Raw genomic sequence first — 22,257 nt, 5'->3', positions numbered from 1 at the left:
GTGTGTCTGGGGGCAATGTCCTGTGTGGGGTGTGTGTCTGGGGGAGGTGTCCTGTGTGGGTGGGTGTCTGGGGGGGGTCCAGCTCCCCTCACTGACCCCCTGTTTTGTTTGCTTTACAGGCCGTGGGGCAGGACGTTGTTGCTGGCAGTGAGGCCTCCTCTCCTCCCCCTGCTCCTCCTCCTGGGTACGGGGCTCGGCTGCCCCTCAGACTGCCTCTGCTGGAGCCCCAACCGGACAGTGAGCTGCTCGTCCCGGGGGCTGGAGTCGCTGCCGCGGGGGATCCCGGCTGGCACGCGGGCGCTGGACCTAAGTGACAACCGGCTGGAGCGGCTGGACTGGGGCCCGGGACGGGGCCTGAGCCGCCGGCTGGAGGAGCTGGAATTGGGCCACAACCGGCTGCGGGAGCTGGAGGCCGGCGCCCTGGGCGGCCTGGAGCGGCTGCAGCGCCTGGGCCTCGGCCACAACCTCCTGCGCTACCTGCAGCCCGGAACCCTCCGCGGCCTGGCCGCCCTGCGCAGCCTGGAGCTGGCTGGCAACCCGCTGCTGCTGCTCGGCGACCACACCTTCCGCGGCTTGGCCGCCCTGCGCACCCTCAGCCTGGGCTCCCCCGAGCTGGCCTGGGCCGGCCCGCGAGCCTGGGCCGGCCTCAGCGGCCTCAACCAACTCACCGTCCGTGGTGCCGCGCTGACCTGGCCACCCGGTGCTGCCCTCTCCCCCCTCCTCAACCTGACCGCCCTCCGCCTGCTGGCCTTCCCCAAGGCCGCCGCCCTGCCCGGCCGCCCCTTCCAGGACCTCTCCCGCCTCCGCCTGCTGGAAATCGACTCCTGGGCCTCACTGGCCCAACTAGGCCCCGATTGCCTCCAGGGCCTCAATTTGGTTTGGCTCTCAATCACCCGCTGTAACCTCAGCACTGTCCCCTATGCCAGCCTGAGGACTCAGGCCTACCTGCGCTTCCTCAACCTCTCCTATAATCCCATCAGTGCCATCCGCGGAGCGCTGCTGCAGCACGTAACCCGCCTGGAGGAGCTGCGATTGGTGGGCGGCCGTCTGCGCATCATCCATGACGCCGCCTTCCGCGGCCTCGTCTACTTCCGGCTGCTGGACGTCACGGCCAATCAGTTGGCCAGCTTGCCGGCTGCTGCCTTCCGCTCGCTGGCCTCCCTCCAGAGCCTGGGCCTCGGCCTCAACCCGCTGGCCTGCGACTGCCGCCTGCTCTGGATCGTCCGCCGGCGCCACCGCCTCCGCTTCCTGGGCCCCCAGCCGCCCACCTGTGCCTCCCCGCCGCCCCTCCGCGGCCGCCGCCTGCCCGAGGCCGCCGGCTCCTTCCCTGCCAGCACCTTCAGCTGCCGCCGGCCCCGCATCCGCGACAAGAGGCCGCAGCGGCTGCAGGCCCGAGAGGGCCAGACAGTCACCCTCCGCTGCTCGGCCGACGGCCAGCCGCCGCCCCTCATCCTGTGGCTCAACCCACGACGCCAGCGGCTGGGCCACCCCGAGGCGGGGATGAGCCTCCCCGGGGGCCTGGGCCTAGTATCTGAAAATCTGGGCCTGAACCCCGAGGACCGCGGCCTCCTCCCTGGACGTCCGGACCCCAGCCTGCCCCCCGCGCCCCCGCTCCTCTCCGGCCCCGCTGTGGGCCGCAGCCGCCTCCTGCCGGACGGCAGCCTGCAGATCACCTCGGTCCGCCGCATGGACTCCGGCACCTATCGCTGTGTGGCCCGCAACGCCGGCGGCAACGACACGGCCTCGGCCTCGCTACAGGTGCGGCCGCTCTCGCTACAGGAGCTGGGACTGGCTGGGCGCTCCGACACCCGGGCCAAGGCCGGCCTACGGCCCGGATATCCCTTCGACACCCACACGCTGCTGGTGGCCACCACCATGGGCTTCGCCTCCTTCTTCACCGTGGTGTCGCTCTGCTTCACTTTACTCTTCATCTGGAGCCGGGCCAGCGGGCCCATCAAACACAACAACATCCATGTTGACTTTGTGCCGCACGCGGGCGGGGGCGGCAGAGGTGGCGACGGGGATGACGCCAAATTCAACATGAAGGTGGTCTGAGGGCCGACGTCACTGTCCGAGACGTCACTGCGACCCCATCTATGCCGCAATTGCTAAAGGACAAGTGTCCCATATGCCTTTTTCACCATCCTATTAACCTGTCCTTCCACCTTCTGAAATATCAGAACAAACACACCACGGTCCCTTTGTTCCTCAGACGCCCCAGTTTCATGCCGTTCATTGAATGCTTCGTTGTCAAATTACGCCTTCCAAAGTGTGTCACCTCACATTTTTCAGGGTTAAATTCCATCTGCCCATTTGACCATCCTGTCTATATCTTCCTGTAACCAAAGACACTCAACCTCACTGTTAACCATCAGGCCAAGCTGTGTGACATCCACAAAGGTAATGATTCTACCCCACACATAGTCATCTATGGCGTTTATATAAATGACAAACAACAGGGGACCCAGCGCAGATCCCTGTGGTACGCCACTGGACACTGGCTTCCAGACACTAAAGCAGCCATCTGTCATCTTGCTCTGTCTCCTACAGCCAAGCCAATTTTGAATCCACCTTATCATGTTACTCTGTATCACATGTGTATTTGTCTTCTTTATAAAGTCTCCCACGTGGGATCTTTTCAAAGGCTTTGCTGAAATCTATGTATTTTTAAATATATATATATTTAATTAAAGTTTTCAAACAGAATTTTTCCACTTTACAAATCAACATAAAAATAGCACAATAACTGATAAATAACATTATTTAAAATAGTGAACTAACAAAGTAACAAAAAATAGTGCTCCCCCCCTCCCCCGGGGGCTGCTGCTGACTATCTATTTTCCCTTAACGTTCCGCAAGATAGTCAAGGAACGGTTGCCACCGCCTGGAGAACCCCTGAGCCGATCCTCTCAGCTCAAATCTCATTCGTTCTAGTTTTATGAACCCTGCCATATCGTTTATCCAGGCCTCCACGCCGGGGGGTTTTGCTTCCTTCCACATGAGTAAGATCCTTCGCCGGGCTATCAGGGACGCAAAGGCCAGAATATCGGCCTCTTTCGCCTCCTGCACTCTCGGCTCTTCCGCTACCCCAAATATAGCTAACCCCCAGCCTGGCTTGACCCGGACCTTCACCACCTTTGAGATCACCTTTGCCACTCCCCTCCAGTACTCATCCAGTGCCGGACACGACCAGAACATGTGTGTGTGGTTCGCCGGGCTTCCCAAGCACCTCCCACACCTGTCCTCCACTCCGAAGAACCTGCTCAGTCTTGCTCCCATCATATGTGCTCTGTGTAGAACCTTAAATTGCATCAGGCTAAGCCTGGCACACGAGGACGAGGAATTTACCTTCCTTAGGTCATCAGCCCACAGACCCTCCTCAATCTCCTCCCCCAGCTCTTCTTCCCATTTTCCCTTCAGCTCCTCTACCAACGCCTCCCCCTCGTCTCTCATCTCCTGATATATTTCGGACACTTTGCCCTCCCCGACCCATACCCCGGAAATCCCTCTATCCTGGATCCCCTGTGTCGGGAGCAGCGGAAATTCCCTCACCTGTTGCCTCGTAAACGCCCTCACTTGCATGTATCTAAAGATATTCCCCGGGGGCAGCTCATACTTTTCCTCCAGCGCTCCCAGGCTCGCGAACGTCCCGTCAATAAACAAATCTCTCAATCTCCTAATTCCTGCCCGATGCCAGCTCTGGAACCCTCCCTCCATCCTTCCTGGGACAAACCTATGGTTGTTCCTGATCGGGGACCATACCGAGGCTCCCGTCACCCCCCTGTGTCGCCTCCATTTCCCCCAGATCCTTAAGGTTGCCACCACCACTGGGTTTGTGGTATACCTTTTCGGGGAAAGCGGCAGCGGCGCCGTCACCAGCGCCTTTAGGCTCATTCTCTTACAGGACGCCATCTGCAGCCTCTTCCATGCCGCCCCCTCTCCCTCCCTCATCCACTTACAAACCATCGCCACATTAGCGGCCCAATAGTAGTCATCCAGGTTCGGCAACGCCAGTCCCCCTCTGTCCCTGCTACGCTGCAGAAACCCCCTCCTTACCCTCGGGGTCTTCCCTGCTCACACAAAACTCATAACGCTCCTGTCTATTTTCTTGAAAAAGGCCTTCGTGAACAGAATGGGGAGACATTGAAACACAAAAAGAAACCTTGGGAGAACCATCATATTTACCGCCTGCACTCTGCCCGCCAGTGAGAGCGGCAGCATATCCCACCTCTTGAAGATCTCCTCCATCTGCTCCACCAGCCGCGTCAGATTGAGTTTGTGTAGAGTTCCCCAGCTCCTAGCTACCTGAATCCCCAAATATCCAAAGCTCCTTTCCACTCTCCTTAACGGCAGGCGTCTATTCCTCTTCCCTGGTCCCCAGGGTGTATTACGAAAAGCTCACTCTTCCCCATATTTAGCCTCTATCCCGAAAAATCTCCAAACTCCCTCAATATCTGCATAACCTCTGTCATCCCCTCTACAGGATCCGCCACATATCGCAGTGGGTCATCTGCGTAGAGTGACACTTGATGTTCCTCTCCCCCTCTAACCACCCCCCTCCATTTCTTAGAGTCTCTCAACGCTATGGCCAGTGGTTCAAATTCCAACGCGAACAGTAATGGGGACAGGGGGCACCCCTGCCTTGTTCCCCTATGGAACCGAAAATACTCCGATCTTTGCCGGTTTGTGACTACACTTGCCACTGGGGCCCCATATAGGAGTCTGCCCCAACTGACAAACCCCTCTCCGAACCCAAACCTCCTCAACACCTCACATAGATACTCGCACTCTACCCTATCGAATGCCTTCTCTGCATCCATCGCTGCCACTATCTCTGCCTCCCCCTCCGCTGGGGGCATCATTATCACCCCCAACAGCCGTCGCACGTTGACATTCAGTTGTCTCCCCTTTACAAACCCTGTCTGGACTTCATGCACCACCCCCGGGACACAATCCTCGATCCTCGTCGCCAGCACTTTTGCCAGCAGCTTGGCGTCTACATTCAGGAGTGAGATAGGCCTAGATGACCCGCATTGCAGCGGATCTTTATCCCGCTTCAGGATTAGTGATATTGTCACCTCCGACATTGTCGGGGGTAGAGTCCCCCCTTCTCTGGCCTCGTTAAAGGTTCTCACCAGCAGCGGGGCCACCAAGTCCGCATATTTCCTGTAAAATTCCACCGGGAACCCGTCTGGTCCCGGGGCCTTCCCTGCCTGCATGTTCCCCAGCCCTTTAGTCACCTCATCCACCTCAATTGGCACCCCCAGACCTGCCACCTCCTGCTCCTCCACCCTCAGGAACCTTAGTTGGTCCAGAAACTGTTGCATTCCCTCTTTTCCCTCCGGGGGTTGGGACCTATATAGCCTCTCATAAAAGATCCTAAACCCCTCATTTACCTTCCCTGCTCTCCGCTCCGTAGTTCCCGTTTCATCCCTAACTCCCCCAATTTCCCTCGCCGCTATCCTCTTGCGAAGTTGGTGGGCCAGCAGCCGGCTCGCCTTTTCCCCATACTCGTATCTCATCCCCTGTGCCTTCCTCCACTGTGCCTCTGCCTTTCCTGTGGTTAGCAGTTCAAACTCCGTCTGAAGTCTTCGCCTCTCTCTATATAGTCCTTCGTCCGGGGCCTCCGCATATCTTTTATCAACCCTCAAAATCTCCCCCACTAATCTCTCCCTTTCTTTGCCCTCTTGTTTCTCCTTGTAAGCCCTAATGGAGATCAACTCTCCCCTAACCACCGCTTTCAGCGCTTCCCATACTACCCCCACCTGGATCTCACCATCATCATTGGCATCCAGGTCCCTCTCAATACATCCCCGCACCCTTCCACAGACCGCCTCATCCGCCAATAATCCCACATCCAGTCGCCAGAGTGGGCACTGCTCCCTCTCCTCCCCTAATTCCAGCTCCACCCAGTGCGGGGCATGGTCTGATACGGCTATGGCCGAGTACTCCGTTCCTGCCACCTTCGAGGTCAGTGCCCTGCTCAAAACAAAGAAATCTATTCGGGAGTATACCTTGTGGACATGGGAGAAAATGGAGAACTCTTTGGCCAGCGGCCTAGCAAATCTCCACGGATCCACTCCCCCCATTTGCTCCATGAACCCCCTAAGCACCTTGGCCACTGACGGCCTTCTTCCGGTCCTGGATCTAGACCGGTCTAGCCCTGATTCCAGCACAGTATTGAAATCCCCCCCCCCCCATTACCAGGCTTCCCACCTCCAGGTCCGGGATACGTCCCAGCATCCGCTTCATAAATCCCACGTCATCCTGACGAATGTGATATAAAATAGTTACTTTAGAGATATTAGTTAATGTAATGTAGAAATAAGCCACTTTGATTCTGGCAGATAGAGACAAAGGGATTTGAGACCGCATGGGGAAAGCAGGAAGAGGTGTGTCTACGAGAGTGATGCTGCATTGATAGGGGCCAGAGAAAGGGATTGGAAGTGAGCCAATCAGAATAGATCAAACAGGTCAGGAGGGATATAGGCTGACCTATGGGCGTCGAGTATGTGAAACTTGATACCATTTGAATTGATTTGCAGAGATCCCTTTGTCTCTTTGTTCATTCGCTTTCTTGGATGTAGGTGACTGGATGTCTCTTATGTTTCTGTGAAATGAATCAAGCTTGCAAGCTGAATAAAATAACTTCTTTTTACGTGCAAATCCATCTCGACTTTTATTGAGGCCAGACTGACGGAGAAAGAAATTTGGGAATCAACATTTGGTGCCGAAAACCCGGGATTTCTCAGGACGATCCTGATCCAACTGCGAAATCAGAATTAGACTGATTATGAACAGGAGGATGGGGAACAAAGGGCCCTCAATGTAGAACTGGAAAACGACCGCGCATTGATTGTTCCCCTCTTCTTATCGTCTGATTAGTCTGGTCACTCGCGGTTGGCACAGAAAGACCGCCTCGACGAAATCACAGGTCAGTCTGGGGATTAGCATTTTAATTGATGGGATTTCATAGAGTTAATTCGGCTGGGGTAGGCTGTATTGTTGATGTGACATTTAACATATAAATGGTTCAACTTCATTTGTGAGTTAATTCGGCTGGGGTAGGCTGTATTGTTGATGTGACATTTAAAATATAAATGGTTCAACTTTATTTGTGAGTTAATTCGGTTGGGTTACGTCATGAGAGGTCGGTGTAACATTTGAAATTGAAAATGGTTCACCTCTGTATGTGTGTGTGTTAAAAATATAGTTGATTAAGCTAAAATTTTCTCTTTGGACTGTAGTGGCGAAAAAACGCAGTTCCGAGGACTAGTTGAGATTATGGGAAATTCCTTGGATAGCACAAATGATCCAGACATGCCACTGCAAATATTATGTGATAAGTATCCGGACAAAGCGAAGGATTTTAGAAAATTGTCAGCACAGTTAAGAACTAAAATGGGAGATGAATGGCCACTAGGGGGAACCAAAGACCTAGAAATGGTTAAGAAAATCCAGGGACAAATTTGGAGAAAAAATCAAGGTATGAAAGCTAAAGAATTAATTGGATTATGGAGGCAATATTGTCAAGAGGAAAAAGATAAGATTACGTTGTCCAGCTGGCAGGATAATGCCCTTAAAATGGGGATTCCAATTAGTGAGCAGGGTAACCTTAAAACATTACAGATCTTGAAAAAGGAATCTGCATTTAAAAAAAGAGCAAATAGAGACAGGAAGGACCCGGGTCACACAAGAGACGAGCTACGTAGTTCAATGGCTGGCCTTGAATTGACAGAAGAAGAAAAATTCAATAATTTGGAAAAGTCAGTAAAAGTTCCGTCTGCACCCATAGTATGGTCTGCGCTCATTCCAGAACCACCAGAGTACAATAATATATACCCAGCCATTGCTCCCCAGATTTCAAATATGCCAGAAACTCAAGCCCTTTTGGGTGATAGTGTGGGTCCTGATTTACCAACTTCACAACCGGAAGAGCAAAAGGAACTCTGTCCCACAAGCCCAGTTAGCTCTCGGACAAGATCTCAGACAGCGAGAGAGGGGCTTGATGCTCACCAGAAACAATTAAGCATATCACCTAAGTCTCCCCAAACTAAGGAGAAATCACAAGATTTGGGAACAAAGGAAGCTGAAACAACTTCGTTTGAAGAGAAAGAACTCCCCCTAGTGACAGGGAGAGACGTTGAAGTCTTGGAACAACCAGGGGAAATAGCTAGAGTGCCCCCTGGTGACATTCGGAGACAGTTACCGATTAGGAAGATGCGAAACCCCGACCCAGTGACTGCGGGAGCGAACCCCACGATAGACGTTTACTTCCCATGGACACCCAGTGAGATGATGGCTATTATGGCTACAATCCCAGATAGAAAAAAATCTCCTGCTGCCTTCGTGGATTCCTTGAGAACTACCATCTCAATTTATCAAGCTGATTCAAGGGACCTCTGGGCCCTAGTCCAGCAGATTTTAACCCCAGCAGAGTACCGCAATTATTTTAACCACCTGAATTATGCTAGTCATGCCGCACTCCAGCAGGCCTATGCGTTAGACGACGATAGAAGGACACAGATCTTGAATGCGTTGAATAGCACATTTCAAAGGCCCATAAATCTTTCTGTTATCTTAGACCTAAAACCTAAGAAGACTGAAGAGCTAGAGGAATTTCTGGAGCGTTTTAATGAAATCTACCGGGGGCAGTCAGGCGATTTGCTGTATCAAAATGGTCAGAATTCCCCTCAATACTGTGCTATGTTAATGCATTGCCTACCACCTTCTGTGGTTACTGCTGTGAAATGTAATAACATGAATTGGACAGAGAACGACCCTTCCCAGATGGCAAGGGCAGTCAGATTTTACTGGAAGGAGGGTGTAGGCCAAGAAGGAGGCTCAGTTACAAAGGTTAAGACTGAGTATGTAATGAAAAAGGATGATCTGCGACCCCAACAAGCGGCAGAAATGGTAGTTTACCAGCAGGAGCCCCAATATAGTGACTTTGGGTGGGTGGATCAGCGAAGAGGAGGATACCAAACCCACCCAAAGGGACCCTCACCCCATTTTTATGGCCCACCGAACGAATCAACAGCTCTACAACCGCAGCCCCCTCTGAGGGGCCATTGGTCTACTGGAAGAAGAGGACGGGGCAGAAATAGAGGGAGCAATGCATGTTTTAATTGCGGCTGTGTAGATCACTGGCAACAGGAATGCCCCTTTAAAAGACAGGCAGTAGAAGATTATCCGACCCAAAGGATAGGGTACCCACCAAGGGGAGGACAGATGAGATACACTGACTTCTCCCAGGAAAACCCTTTCCCAACACAGGATTGACTAGCTAATTTAGCCATAAGAACTCTCCAATCGGACAGGGAACCTATTATCTCTCTGCAGATAGGAGATCAACATCACTCATTTGTAATCGACACAGGTGCAGCTATATCTTCTGTGCAATCAACACTTAAATTACCAATATCCGACCACACGCAGCAATTGTCAGGGTTCCAAGGACAGGTGTGTGAGTATCCTATTTCTGAACCTGTGACAGTCACTTACGAGAATAAGTCTGCAGAGCATCAGGTTGTAGTGACTACTGGATTGGACTGTAACTTGTTGGCCCGAGATTTACTGTGTATCTTCCAGCTACAGCTAGAATGCGGAGATGAGGGAGTAACGGTTACATCATGGAGGATGAGACAACAGTGCTATATTTCTATCACCCCCCAGTGGTGGACGTTAGACGTTGAACAGTCACTGCATCACGTTACCCTGGCCTATGACAGAACTGGACGAAACAGGGAGTTGGAGGACAAATACCGGCCATTACTTGAGACCGAATGGCCAGTCAAGGTTACAGCCACAGTCACGGGAAAAGAAGGTACAGCCGATTTTGTTACAATATCACCACATTTATGGCCACAGTCAGCTTCGGTAAGCCCTCATATTACACGTCAGGTCCATGACCAGTACCATGCCAGGGATATGGGGCGAATGGTCAGGAGGGCAGTGGATCATTCAGATCCAACAGACTACGCACTTCAAGTCATGCCGGACGGCACTACCATAAAATATTTTGAGGTCCCTGAAACGATTAACACTCGACTGCAGCATCACAGGGGAAATGATGTGTTGGAATATGTCAATCCACAGGTCTGGGCGGAATACCCATCACAAGTGGGAAAGACAAATGTTACACCTATCAAGGTAATGATTAAGGATCATGTAAAGCTACCTTCCATTCGGCAATACCCCCTGAAATCTCAAGCTGCTCCATCAATAGATAAATTAATTCAAGAACTGTTGAAACAGGGTATTTTGGTCCCTTGCCAATCAGAATGTAACACCCCAATACTTGCTGTGCCTAAACCAGCCAAACCAGACCAGTATCGATTAGTACAGGATTTACGTTCAATTAATGCCATCGCACAGCCGTTACACGCTCTCGTCCCTAACCCTGCACACATACTGGCTCAAATTCCAGCTCAAGCCCGGGTCTTCGCCGTAATTGACCTTCAGCACGCCTTCTTTGCCCTCCCACTTGCGACTGAAAGTCAATATTTGTTTGCCTTCACTTACAATGGACAGCAGTATACCTGGACCCGACTGCCACAGGGGTTCGTCAATTCACCTACACTCTTCTCCAGATGTCTGCAGACCCAACTCCAGGCCTTGACATTGGAGCATGGTTCCACTCTGGTGCAGAATGTAGATGACATATTGGTGGCAAGTCCTGATGAGCCCAGTAATAGGGATGATGTGATCCAATTATTGAACCACCTATCCTCGTTGGGTTATGTTGTTTCACAAGCAAAGGTCTTGGTGGCTCAGAGAAAAGTTAAGTTCTTAGGAGTTTTACTTACAACCACAGAAAGAAGTCTCGAACCCAGTAGGACTGAACCAATATGCCAATTCCCCGCCCCTACAATAGCCAAGGAGGTTCGTCATTGGCTGGGTATGGTGAATTATTGTCGGCAGTGGATACCAAACATCGCTGTCTATACAAAGCTGCTGACGCCTTACACGAGTAAAGAGGGAAACTTTATTCTCACCACCGAGGCACTCGAGGCCTTCCGTTGCCTGAAGCAGGCCTTGCTACAAGCACCGGCCCTCGGTAGGCCCCTATACGAACGACCATTCTAGATATACTGTACTGTTCTGGAAGGATGTTCAACAGCGGTACTCACCCAGCAACATGGGGACAAGCACCGGCCCGTAGCATATTACTCTTCCAAACTCGACCCAGTGGCGTTGGGCCACCTTGTTTGCACCCAGATCTTGGCAGCGATATACAATAGATTGCAGGCTGCTGCCAACATCACTCTCCAACAGGATATTACGGTGTATAGCTCCCACTCGGTAATCGCACTATTGGGGCAACTGCAGACTCAGCATCTTACCGCAGCTCGTCAGAATAGGTATGAGATATACCTTTTGAACAATCCACGTCTGACATTTAAATACTGTACCACTATCAATCCAGCCTGTTTTCTTAGCGGTCCCCCTGTCCATGAGGACGCGCCTGGTCACGACTGTTTAGCCTTGATTCAGGAAACTACAACAATAAGGGACGATCTGAGTGATATTCCGTTAGAACAACCTGACATGATTATGTATGTTGATGGCAGTGCATTAGTAAGCCCCACTGGCCGGAGACTGTCCGGTTATGCAATCATAGATCAGGATGGTCTGATTTTAGAAGCGGCAGCTTTCCAGACCCCTTACTCAGCACAACAAGCCAAACTTTTTGCCCTCACCCGTGCATGTATACTTGGGGGAGATCGCCGGGTAAATATCTACACTGACTCCCGATATGCTTTCGGGGTAGTTCATGACTTCGGACAACTCTGGAAGAATAGGGGATTCCTTACCTCGGCAGGCACAGAAATATCCAACCGGGGTTTAGTTAATGACCTACTGCAGGCCCTCCTTATGCCAGCGCAGATTTCCGTTATTAAATGCGCTGCCCACGCGAATGGTACAACCCCAGTTGACGTTGGTAATGAACGAGCAGATCGTGCAGCGCGAACAGCCGCGCAAATTCAGCAAGTGATGGTGCCTAAGATGTTAAGTCAGACTAAACGATCTACTATAAATATGTCTGCTTCTGACAAGTCAATGCCAACCATCCAAGATGTCATAAGGTTACAGGAGGACGCTCCTGAGAGTGATAAACAAATGTGGAAACGGTTAGGTTGTACATATGATTCTGTTTCCTCTTTATGGACCATGCCTGCACATCAGACTTGTATGTCTGATGTGCTGGCTTTATGGGTCATTGAATGTGTACACTTTGCAACTCATTGTGGGGCTCGAGGGACTAGTGATTTGTTGCTGGACACTTGGTGGCACCCTAAAATGCAGGGGTTGGCCCAAAGTATCAGTAATCGGTGTTTGATTTGTCAGCAATATAACACCGGAAAAGGTATCCCTTGTGGGAAGGGGCAAACCCCGTTGCCCAGTGGTCCCTTTGAGACGCTCTAAATGGATTACATTGAGTTGGAAAGGTGTCAATGTTACAAATATATTTTGGTCATTGTGGATGTGTTCAGCAGATGGGTCGAGGCGTATCCGATAATAAAGCTGCTACTGTGGTTAAAGTCTTGATGAGGGAAATCATTCCCCGGTACGGTATACCAGCTCAGTTAAGTTCTGATAATGGGCCTCATTTTATTGGACAAATTAACAAGGAGTTTTGCTCCCAGTTGGGCATACGCCAGCAGTTACACTGTGCTTACAGACCGCAGGCGGCCGGGTTGGTTGAGAGACACAATCAGACGCTCAAAACTAAATTGGCTAAATTAAGAGCAGACACGGGACTGACATGGCTTAAGTTGCTCCCCGTTGCCCTCTTCCAGCTGCGGGTTACACCTGCGGGACCGGCCCGGCTCTCTCCCGCCGAGATTCTTTATGGCAGGCCTCTTAGAACTCCTTGGAGCCTGCAGGTTCCCAGACGGGTTCAGTTTCATCAGATGACTGAAGAAATGACCACCTATGTTCTAGCCCTTACGCAAGTGCTCAAGGAACTCCATGGCCAGGTCCGCGCGGCTCACCAGCCATTGCCCCCAGTACCTAGCTCACTTTCAGTCCAGCCCGGTAGTTATGTCATGGTCAAAAATTGGACTAGGAAGGGGTCGGAGCCGCGATGGGACGGGCCCTTCCAAGTTCTCCTTACCACCCCCACAGCAGTTAAAGTGGAGGGGCGAAGTGCTTGGGTCCACCTACATCACTGTAAATTGAGTCCATCTCCACTACTGTAAAAGGTCGGATACTAACCTGCCTCCCTTCTCCGGTGCTATTTTACAGGTGTGGAGCATGATGGAGTGGCTACGCATCATCTGTCTGATATTTGGCCTCACTTTGCTTGGCGTGTTATTGGCGATGGACATGGAAAAGGGGAATATTATGTATCTGTGTAGCCCCAACCAATCTACAAGGATACATCACCTATGCAAAGGTGATGTTCTTCGCTGCCCCCATATACGAGGACATGGTGTCGACTCATGGAAGGTCATCAAAGTTAAGGAGAATGCAGGAGTCATGAAGCAGTTGCACCGGTCCCGGCGATGGGAAGGGAACATTATATGGACATTGCCTTGTTTTTGGAATACATGTAAATTTGATTTTGGATGTGTTAAGAGTGGTACAATAAAGGTAAAATCAGGCTGTCAGAAGAGTGTAGGAAGAGGCTATGAGTAAGAGAAAGGGACTAGAGAGAGGACGGGGCGTATGAGAAGGGAAGTACAGCTAGAACGTAGGTTACTGGGAGATACACTTAAGTTAATTAAAGGCCAAACTGAGGAAAACCCGGGTAGTATGAATCTCTTCTACCAGATTTACCACCGTCTGTATGGCCAGGGACGGGTTGTCTGCTACCCAAACCCCGCAGCGGTGTCTAGGTTATTTTCTGTTTCACCGCTTTGGGGCACTCCCCAAACGGTGGTTCATTGTCAGCATTCCGAACCACTGCCCGATCAGGTCACTCTTCCTTACGATCCGGATTCAGCACCACCGGCTATTTGCCTTCCCCTTCCTCGGGATAATTCCCATTCACAGTACGATAGGCTGCGACGGTGGAGGGCGTACATACCTAGCCACTTCACTCCCAATAGGGATTCCCGGTCGTACGAGAATTGCTTCAGCAGTGAAGGATATGGCTGTTTGCTGGTAGAGGTGGACACAAATATAACATGTCTATTTCCCACCTGTACGGACAGGTGCCATATCCCCCAGGCGTCTGGCCAATGCGTTTGTTACAACACCACTTGCGTTCCATTGAACGCCGGCCTCCAGCTCCTCTGTGGCTGGGCGAATGTCTCTCATATCACTGTTGGGACTAGGGCTTTCTGCATTGCTGGGCGGCCCGAATGGGCATTTCAAAGTTGGATAAACTGGGCTACTGGGAGGTCCTTACGCAACCGATATGCTGATTGTGATGCTAGCCTGCACACGGAACAAGGGTACTACTTTTTATTTAATGGTACAGCGACCAACGTTTTGTCACCCCCATTTCCCCGCCGAATTGCTATAGGGACTCTAGTCCCTACCACAGTCCCCTGCCCTTCGGCGTGGAACCTGCATAATCAGTGCGCACGCCGGGCAGTCTCTGCTGAATTTTGCGAGAACTGGAAAAAACCTCAGGTTCTTGCACCCAACCGGGGCCACTCAGCCGGGTGGGGCATTCTGAGCGTATTGACACTGGGAGGTGTGGGGGGTTCCTTGGCTGTCAGTGATCAGAATTATTTTATTTGCGGCCTTACCATCTTGGGAAATGAAACCTTGGGAGCCCTCGGGGCAATAACTAAGGAGTTGTCTCAGCTACGGTTGTTTGCAATGCAGAACCGGTATGCTCTTGACTATCTTCTGGCCCGTGAGGGTGGGGTATGTGCCATAGTACAGGGCAAGTGTATCATGGGAGTTCAGGACTTGACCGCTAACATCACTAAATTTATGGATCGCATACGGGATCACTTGGACGGGATGCAGGATCCTGGCTCTTGGGGTAACTGGGGATTTGGAGGATGGAAGGACTGGTTGATAAATATGGCCATGTATCTAGTGGTAGCTATCGGCTGCATCTTTGTGGGCCTGGCCATCCTTAAATGTGTGATGGGTAGAATGCGGGGTGCACTGGATCAGATCAACGCCCCTAAAAACTTAACTGTTAAAATCCATGAGGGTGAGGCAGAGGAAGGGGGGCTCAGACAGGAATTGGAAATGCAGCGACGGATCTTTTTAGATGGGGAACCGTAGCTATGGATTGGATAGTCCGGTTATCATGGAATGATAAAAGGAGGGAATGACGAATGTGATATAAAATAGTTACTTTAGAGATATTAGTTAATGTAATGTAGAAATAAGCCACTTTGATTCTGGCAGATAGAGACAAAGGGATTTGAGACCGCATGGGGAAAGCAGGAAGAGGTGTGTCTATGAGAGTGATGCTGCATTGATGGGGGCCAGAGAAAGGGATTGGAAGTGAGCCAATCAGAATAGATCAAACAGGTCAGGAGGGATATAGGCTGACCTATGGGCGTCGAGTATGTGAAACTTGATACCATTTGAATTGATTTGCAGAGATCCCTTTGTCTCTTTGTTCATTCGCTTTCTGGGATGTAGGAGACTGGATGTCTCTTATGATTCTGTGAAATGAATCAAGCTTGCAAGCTGAATAAAATAACTTCTTTTTACGTGCGAATCCATCTCGACTTTTATTGAGGCCAGACTGACGGAGAAAGAAATTTGGGAATCAACAATCCCAGTTCGGGACATATACATTTACCAGCACGACCTCCTTTCCCTGCAATCTATCACTCACCATCACGTATCTACCCCCGTTATCCACCACGATATTCCTCGCCACAAACGACACCCGTTTCCCCACCAATATCGCCACCCCCCTATTTTTTGCGTCCAACCCGGAGTGGAACACCTGTCCCACCCATCATTTCCTTAACCTAACTTGATCCGCCACCTTCAGATGCGTCTCCTGAAGCATGACCACATCTGCCTTCAGTCTTTTTAAGTGCGCGAACACTCGGGCCCTCTTAATCGGCCCATTTAGGCCTCTCACATTCCACATGATCAGCCGGATTGGGGGGCCACCCGCGCCCCCCCCCCCCCCCCCACCCCCGCCGACTAGCCATCCCCAGTTCTAGGCCAGCCCCCTGTCCGGGTCCCGCGCACCCACCCGTCCCCCAGGCGGCGCCTTCCCGTCCCGACCACCTCTTCTCTTGCCAGCTCCCCCTCGCTCTCAGCAGCAGCAACCCAGTTGATCCCCCCCCCCCCCGCTAGATCCCCATCTAGCATGGTTACTCCCCCCATGATGCTTCCGAAAGTCAGCCAACTCTAACTGACCCCGGCTTCCCCCGTTCTCTCCTTGACCCCCGTGCGTGGAACTCTCTTCCTTCCTGCGCCTATCTTCCCGTCATCGTCTCCATAGCGTGGGAAAAACCCCGCGCTTTCCTGGATCGCCCCCCCCCCCATGGCGCAGTGCCCCCATTCCCCCTCTCAGTCCCCTTTTCCACCAGCGCCCACATTCCTCAGTGTCCCCCCATCAAGAGGAGAAAAATTGCCCGCCTATTGTCTCGATACTATAAACCTCCCATTCCCCAATTTACACTTCTGTACATCAACCTCGTTGTCTCCCCCCCAACCCCAGTCCCTCAGTTCTAGTCCAGTTTCTCTTTTTGGATGAAGGTCCATGCCTCATCCGACGTTTCAAAGTAGTAGTGCTTGCCCTGGTGCGTGACCCACAATCGCGCCGGCTGCAGCATCCCAAATTTTATTTTCTTCCTCTGAAGCACCGCCTTGGCCCGATTAAAGCTCGCCCTCCTTCTCGCCACCTCCGCGCTCCAGTCCTGATACACTCGTATCACCGCATTCTCCCACCTGCTACTCCGTACCTTCTTGGCCCAGCTCAAGACAGCCTCTCTGTCCGTGAAGCGGTGAAATCTCACCACTATCGCCCTTGGTAGTTCTCCAGCCTTTGGTCTTCTCACAAGGACCCGGTGAGCCCCTTCCACCTCCAGGGGGCCCGAGGGGGCCTCAGCTTCCATTAGCGTATGGAGCATCGTGCTCACATCAGCCCCAACGTCAGCTCCCTCCATTCCTTCGGGGAGACCTAGAATCCGGAGGTTCTTCCTCCTCGAGCTGTTCTCTAGGACTTTGAGCCTTTCGATACACCTCTTATGTAGCGCCTCATGCGTCTCCATTTTTACCACAAGGCCCTGTATCTCATCCTCGTTTTCGGCTGCCTTTGCCTTCACCCCACGGAGCTCTATCGCCTGGGCCTTTTGTGTTTCTTTTAGCCCATCGATTGCCAATAACATCAGTGCCCGCACCTCCTTCTTTAGTTCCTCCACACACCGTCAGAGGAATTCCCGCTGGTCCGGGCCCCATGTTGTCTGGGCTCCATCCGCCGCCATCTTGCTTCTTCCTACTCTTCTCTGCTGCTGCTCCAGAGGATCCTTCGCAATCTGGCCACTGCCACTGGTCCTTACCATACACACCCGGGGGGACACCTTCCTTCGTCACCCCACACTGGGTTTGGTCTGAAAAAATTTCCGTTGGGGCTCCCAAAAAGAGCCCAAAGGTCCGTTAGAACGGGAGCTGCCGAAACGTGCGGATTAGCAGTGCATCGCTGCAACCGGAAGTCCGCTGAAATCTATGTAAACTACATCACTACCACCATGGACATACCTGGTGCCAATCAATCAATCAAAATTTGTCAGGCATGACCTCCCGCTGACAAAGCCATGCTGACTATTCCTGATCAAACCTTGCCTCTCCAAGAAATCCTTCTGAATTTTCAGGATGCGAGACTCACTGGTACTTAGTTCCCTGGCTTATCTCTACAACCTTTCTTAAATAGTGGGATCATATTAGCTGATCTGCAGTCCTCTAGCACCTACCTTGTCGCCAAAGAGCAATTAAAAATTTGGGTCAGGGCCCCTGCAATCTCACCTCCCACAGCATCCTGGGACACAATTCATCCAGACCTGGAGATTTGTCCACTTTTAAGCCTGCCAACACTTCCAATGCCTTGTCACTCCCTCTGTCAATTCGCTCAAGAACCTCTCAGTCTCTCTCCCTGAGTTCCATGTCTACCTCCTCATTCTCTTGGCTGGAGACAGATGTGAAATATTTATTCAACACCCAACCAATGTCCTCTAAAGTTTCTCTCCATTTAGATAATAAATTGCCTTTTTATTCCTCTGGCCAAAATTGATAACCTCACACTTATGCATGTTAAATTCCATCTTATCAAATGTATTCTGGAAGTCCAAACACATCTACAGTACCCCCATTCTCCGCCTGGCTTGTTACATCTTCCAAGAACTCCAACAAGTGAGTCAAACACGATGTACCCTTCACAAAACCACACCGACTCTGATGGATTGCGGTTTGGCTTTCCAAAAGTCCAATTACTACTTCCTCAATAATGGATTCCAACAGTCTCCCAACAACAGGCATCAACTAACTAGTTTCCTACTTTTTGAACAGGAGGGGTTATATAAGACTTTTCCACTAATGCAGTGACATTGTCACTGGGTCAGTGTCTCCCCCCCTGATCTCTATGAGGTTGTTTGCGGAGAGGAGCCGGAAGCGGCGGATAGTGAGAGTGGAGAATGTCCATAGGGGCTGGTTTAGCACACTGGGCTAAATCGCTGGCTTTGAAAGCAGACCAAGGCAGGCCAGCAGCACGGTTCAATTCCCGTACCAGCCTCCCCGGACAGGTACTGGAATGTGGCGACTAGGGGCTTTTCATAGTAACTTCATTTGAAGCCTACTTGTGACAATAAGCGATTTTCATTCATTGTTTCACATTCGGCTCTCGGGCCGCACTGAGGATTTGTGAACCCCGCCTCCCGACACTGACCTCTCACTTGATACCTCACAATGCCAGGACAATGATTGACGACAGCTCCTGACCAATAGGATGAAGGGGGTGGATTCGAAAGGCCGGTCGGTCCTCCAGCCAATCGGAGTGAATGAGGAGGCGGGACTTGGCCAAATGAAGCATGCGCAGTGCGATTAATGGCGGCGTTCTTTCTCGGATCCATAATCCGTAAAGGTGGGAATGGCCGGACCGAGGGAGAGCTCAATTAGGCGCGTCGTTGGACACACTTCTTAAACATGTTATATAAACCGAAAACCCTGAAAAATAACCTACCGGTATCGGGGGGGGGGGAGAGTGAGCGGGGCCTGCAGCTTTCTCACAGACGAGACTAAATGGCGGCCACCTCTCTCGCGTACTCGTGGGGTTGCGCATGCGCATTCGTCAACGTTCTTGGGGCACGGGCAGCAATACGCGCGCGCATCCCCCATCTGTATTAGGGCAGGAGTAGCGAACCGCACGCGCACCCACCATCTTTATTGGGGGCAGCAGCGGAGCGCATGCTCAGTCGCCATCATTGTTGAGGGCAATATTTTTGAAATGTTTCACCATGACACACTGTTTCACTCTGAGTTACAAATTCTTATTTATGAGGCAGAACAATGATACATGTCCAGGGCAGTGACAATAATTTGTATTTATTGTGCCTTGACAAAATCAAGCATTTTAACACATCTCAGAGAAACGTTATAAAATAACAATTGACACTGAGCAACATGAGATATTGGGAGAATCTTAATGGAGGAAAGTGAGTGAGAGAGTCGGAGAGTTTTAAGGAGGAAATTCCAGAGCTTGTGGCCCAGTCAAATGATAAAAGGCCAGTAATGGTGGAGCGAATAAATCAGGAAAGCTGTAGTGGCCAGAATTAAATTAGTGCAGAGATCTTGAAGGGGTGTGTGAGGAGATTACAGATCAGGATGATCACAACTATAGGAAACGAAGAATGGGAAATTTCAACTTTTGGTACTTCTTAAAAGGAAAGTGAGCACAGGGGATGGGTAAACAAGACTTGTTTGTATTGTATTTGTTTTATTGTCACATGTACTGAAGTACAGTGAAAAGTATTCTGCGTACAGTCATAAGTTCGGACATGGAGATGCCGGCATTGGACTGGGGTGAGCACAGTAAGAAGTCTTACAAAACCAGGTTAAAGGAGGAAAGAGCAGTGCTCTGAAAGCTAGTGATTTGAAACAAACCTGTTGGACTTTAACCTGGTGTTGTAAGATGTTTTACTGCAGTAAAAAGCTCAAAGATACGGAGCAGAATTAGGCCATTTGGCCCATCGAATCTGCTCCACCATTCTATCATAGCTGATATGTTCCTCATCTGCTACCTACAATGCTAAAGACCAAGAGCGGGATTGCAAAATCAGCCAGAGCATCTCCTCCCTAGAACACATGACCTAGGATCAGGAGTAGGAAATGTAGCCTCCCACGCCTAAACATCGTTAATGTGATCATGGGTGATTCCATCCTGGCCTCAACTCCACTGTCCTGCCCATTCTCCATAAACTTTCAACCCATCACGAATTAAAAATCTGTCCAACTCCTCCGTGAATTTACTCACTGTCACTACATCCACCACACTCTGGGGTAGTGAATTCCACAGATTCACAATCCTTTGGGAGAAGTAGTTTCTCTTCAAAGCTGTTTTTAACTTGCTACTTCTTATTCTAAGATCCTGACCTCTCGGTTGAAATCCCCCACAAGAGGAAGCATCAGCTCCATGTATATTTCATAATTTTTATTATTGTCACAAGTAGGCTTACATTAACACTGCAATGACGTTACTGTGGAAATTCCCTAGTCGCCACATTCCAGCACCTGTTTGGGAATACAGAGGGAGAATTCAGAATGTCCAATTCACCGAATAAGCACAGCTTTTGGGACTTGTGGGAGGAAACCCTCGCAGACACCGGGAGAACGTGCAGACTCCGCACTGACAGTGACCCAAACCAGGAATCAAACCTGGAACCCTGGCACTGCGAAGCAACAGTGCTAACCACTGTGCTGCCTTGCCACCCATTATCCATACCTTTTACCATCTTCTTGACCTCAATTAGATCTCCCCTCATTCTTCTAAACTCCAGAGAATATAGGCCTATACTGTTCAATCTCTCCTCATACGACAAACCCCTCATCTCTGGAATCTCCTCTGAACTGCCTCCAATGCCACTACATCTTTCGCAAATAATGAAATGAAAATCGCTTATTGTCACAAGTAGGCTTCAAATGAAGTTACTGTGAAAAGCCCCTAGTCGCCACATTCCGGCTCCTGTTCAGGGAGGCTGTTACGGGAACAAAGGGGCTGTTAAGGGGACAAAACTGTGCACAATACTCCAGGTGCGATCTTACCAATGCCTTGTATAGTTGCAACAACACTTCCTTACTCAATTCCTTTTGCTAACATTCCATTTGCTTTCCTTATTATCTGCGGCACCTGGATGCTCATTTTCTGTGACTCATGCACAAAGACACCCAGATCCCTCTGCATACGAGCACCCCAAAGTCTCTCCCCATTTAGATAATGAGCCACCTTTCCATTTTTTTTGGACCAAAATGCATGACCTAACACTTATCCAAGTTAAACTCCATCTGCCACATTTTGGCCCACTCTCCTAACCTATCGATATTCATTTGTAAGGTTCTTATTTTCTCATTGCAGTTTACTGTCCCACCTATATTTGTGTAATCTGAGAATTTGTCTTTTGAACCTTCTATCCCTGTATCCAAGTCGTTAATATAGATTGTAAATAACTGTGGCCCAAGGAACGAACCCTGTGGCAGCCCACTAGTTACATCTTGCCATCCAGAATAAGAACTATTTATCCTGACTCTCTGTCGCCTGTCCTTCAGCCAGTCTTCTATCCAAGCTAATAAATTACCCTAATCCCATGTGATCTCACCTTGTCAATTAACCTTCTTTGCAGCAACTTATCAAACGCCTTCCGGAAGTCCAGATACACTACATCTACAGGATCCCCATTATCCACTTTGCTTGTTACATCTTTGAAGAACTCACAATTCTTTAGTTCAGAAATTAACTTCTTAGTTAGTATTTGGAATGGTGGAATGTATCATAGAATTTACAGTGCAGAAGGAGGCCATTCAGCCCATCGAGTCTGCACCAGCTCTTGGAAAGTGCACCCTACCCAAGGTCAACACCTCCACCCTATCCCCATAACCCAGTAACCCCACCCAACACTAAGGAAAATTTTGGACCGTAAGGGCAATTTATCATGGCCAATCCACCTATCCTGCACCTCTTTGGACTGTGGGAGGAAACCGGAGCACCCGGAGGAAACCCACGCACACACAGGGAGGATGGGCAAATTCCAGATAGACAGTGACCCAAGCTGGAATCGAACCTGGGACCCTGGAGCTGTGAAGCAATTGTGCTATCCACAATGCTAC

The 22,257-nt window shown here is 50.6% G+C and overlaps 2 protein-coding genes across 4 annotated transcripts in view; one reads left to right on the top strand and one right to left on the bottom strand.

Annotated features, from left to right (window-relative positions):
• Window positions 1-19,205, bottom strand: part of LOC140421693 (uncharacterized) — a 39,999-nt gene extending 20,794 nt beyond the window's left edge. Inside the window, exon 1 of one of the 2 annotated variants that reach the window (XM_072506506.1) lies at window positions 19,121-19,205. The gene's annotated coding sequence lies outside the window, so the exon portion shown is untranslated. The other variant, XM_072506505.1, reaches the window with a different exon arrangement.
• LOC140421682 (leucine-rich repeat and immunoglobulin-like domain-containing nogo receptor-interacting protein 1) overlaps window positions 1-22,257 on the top strand; it is a 216,193-nt gene that overhangs the window by 36,170 nt on the left and 157,766 nt on the right. The window contains exons 5-7 of one of the 2 annotated variants that reach the window (XM_072506481.1): window positions 120-6,934; window positions 9,592-9,826; window positions 13,252-15,635. The exons of the other annotated variant lie outside the window; for it this stretch is intronic. Coding sequence (XP_072362582.1) covers window positions 120-2,055 — 1,936 coding nt within the window. The 3' untranslated portion in view covers window positions 2,056-6,934; window positions 9,592-9,826; window positions 13,252-15,635. Of the gene's footprint in view, window positions 1-119; window positions 6,935-9,591; window positions 9,827-13,251; window positions 15,636-22,257 lie in introns of those variants that run through there. 2 annotated transcript variants of the gene reach the window in all.

The sequence above is a fragment of the Scyliorhinus torazame genome, chromosome 5 (genome assembly GCF_047496885.1).
Source record: "Scyliorhinus torazame isolate Kashiwa2021f chromosome 5, sScyTor2.1, whole genome shotgun sequence".
NCBI classification, from domain to species: domain Eukaryota; kingdom Metazoa; phylum Chordata; class Chondrichthyes; order Carcharhiniformes; family Scyliorhinidae; genus Scyliorhinus; species Scyliorhinus torazame.
This window is presented reverse-complemented; position numbering and strand designations above follow the sequence as displayed.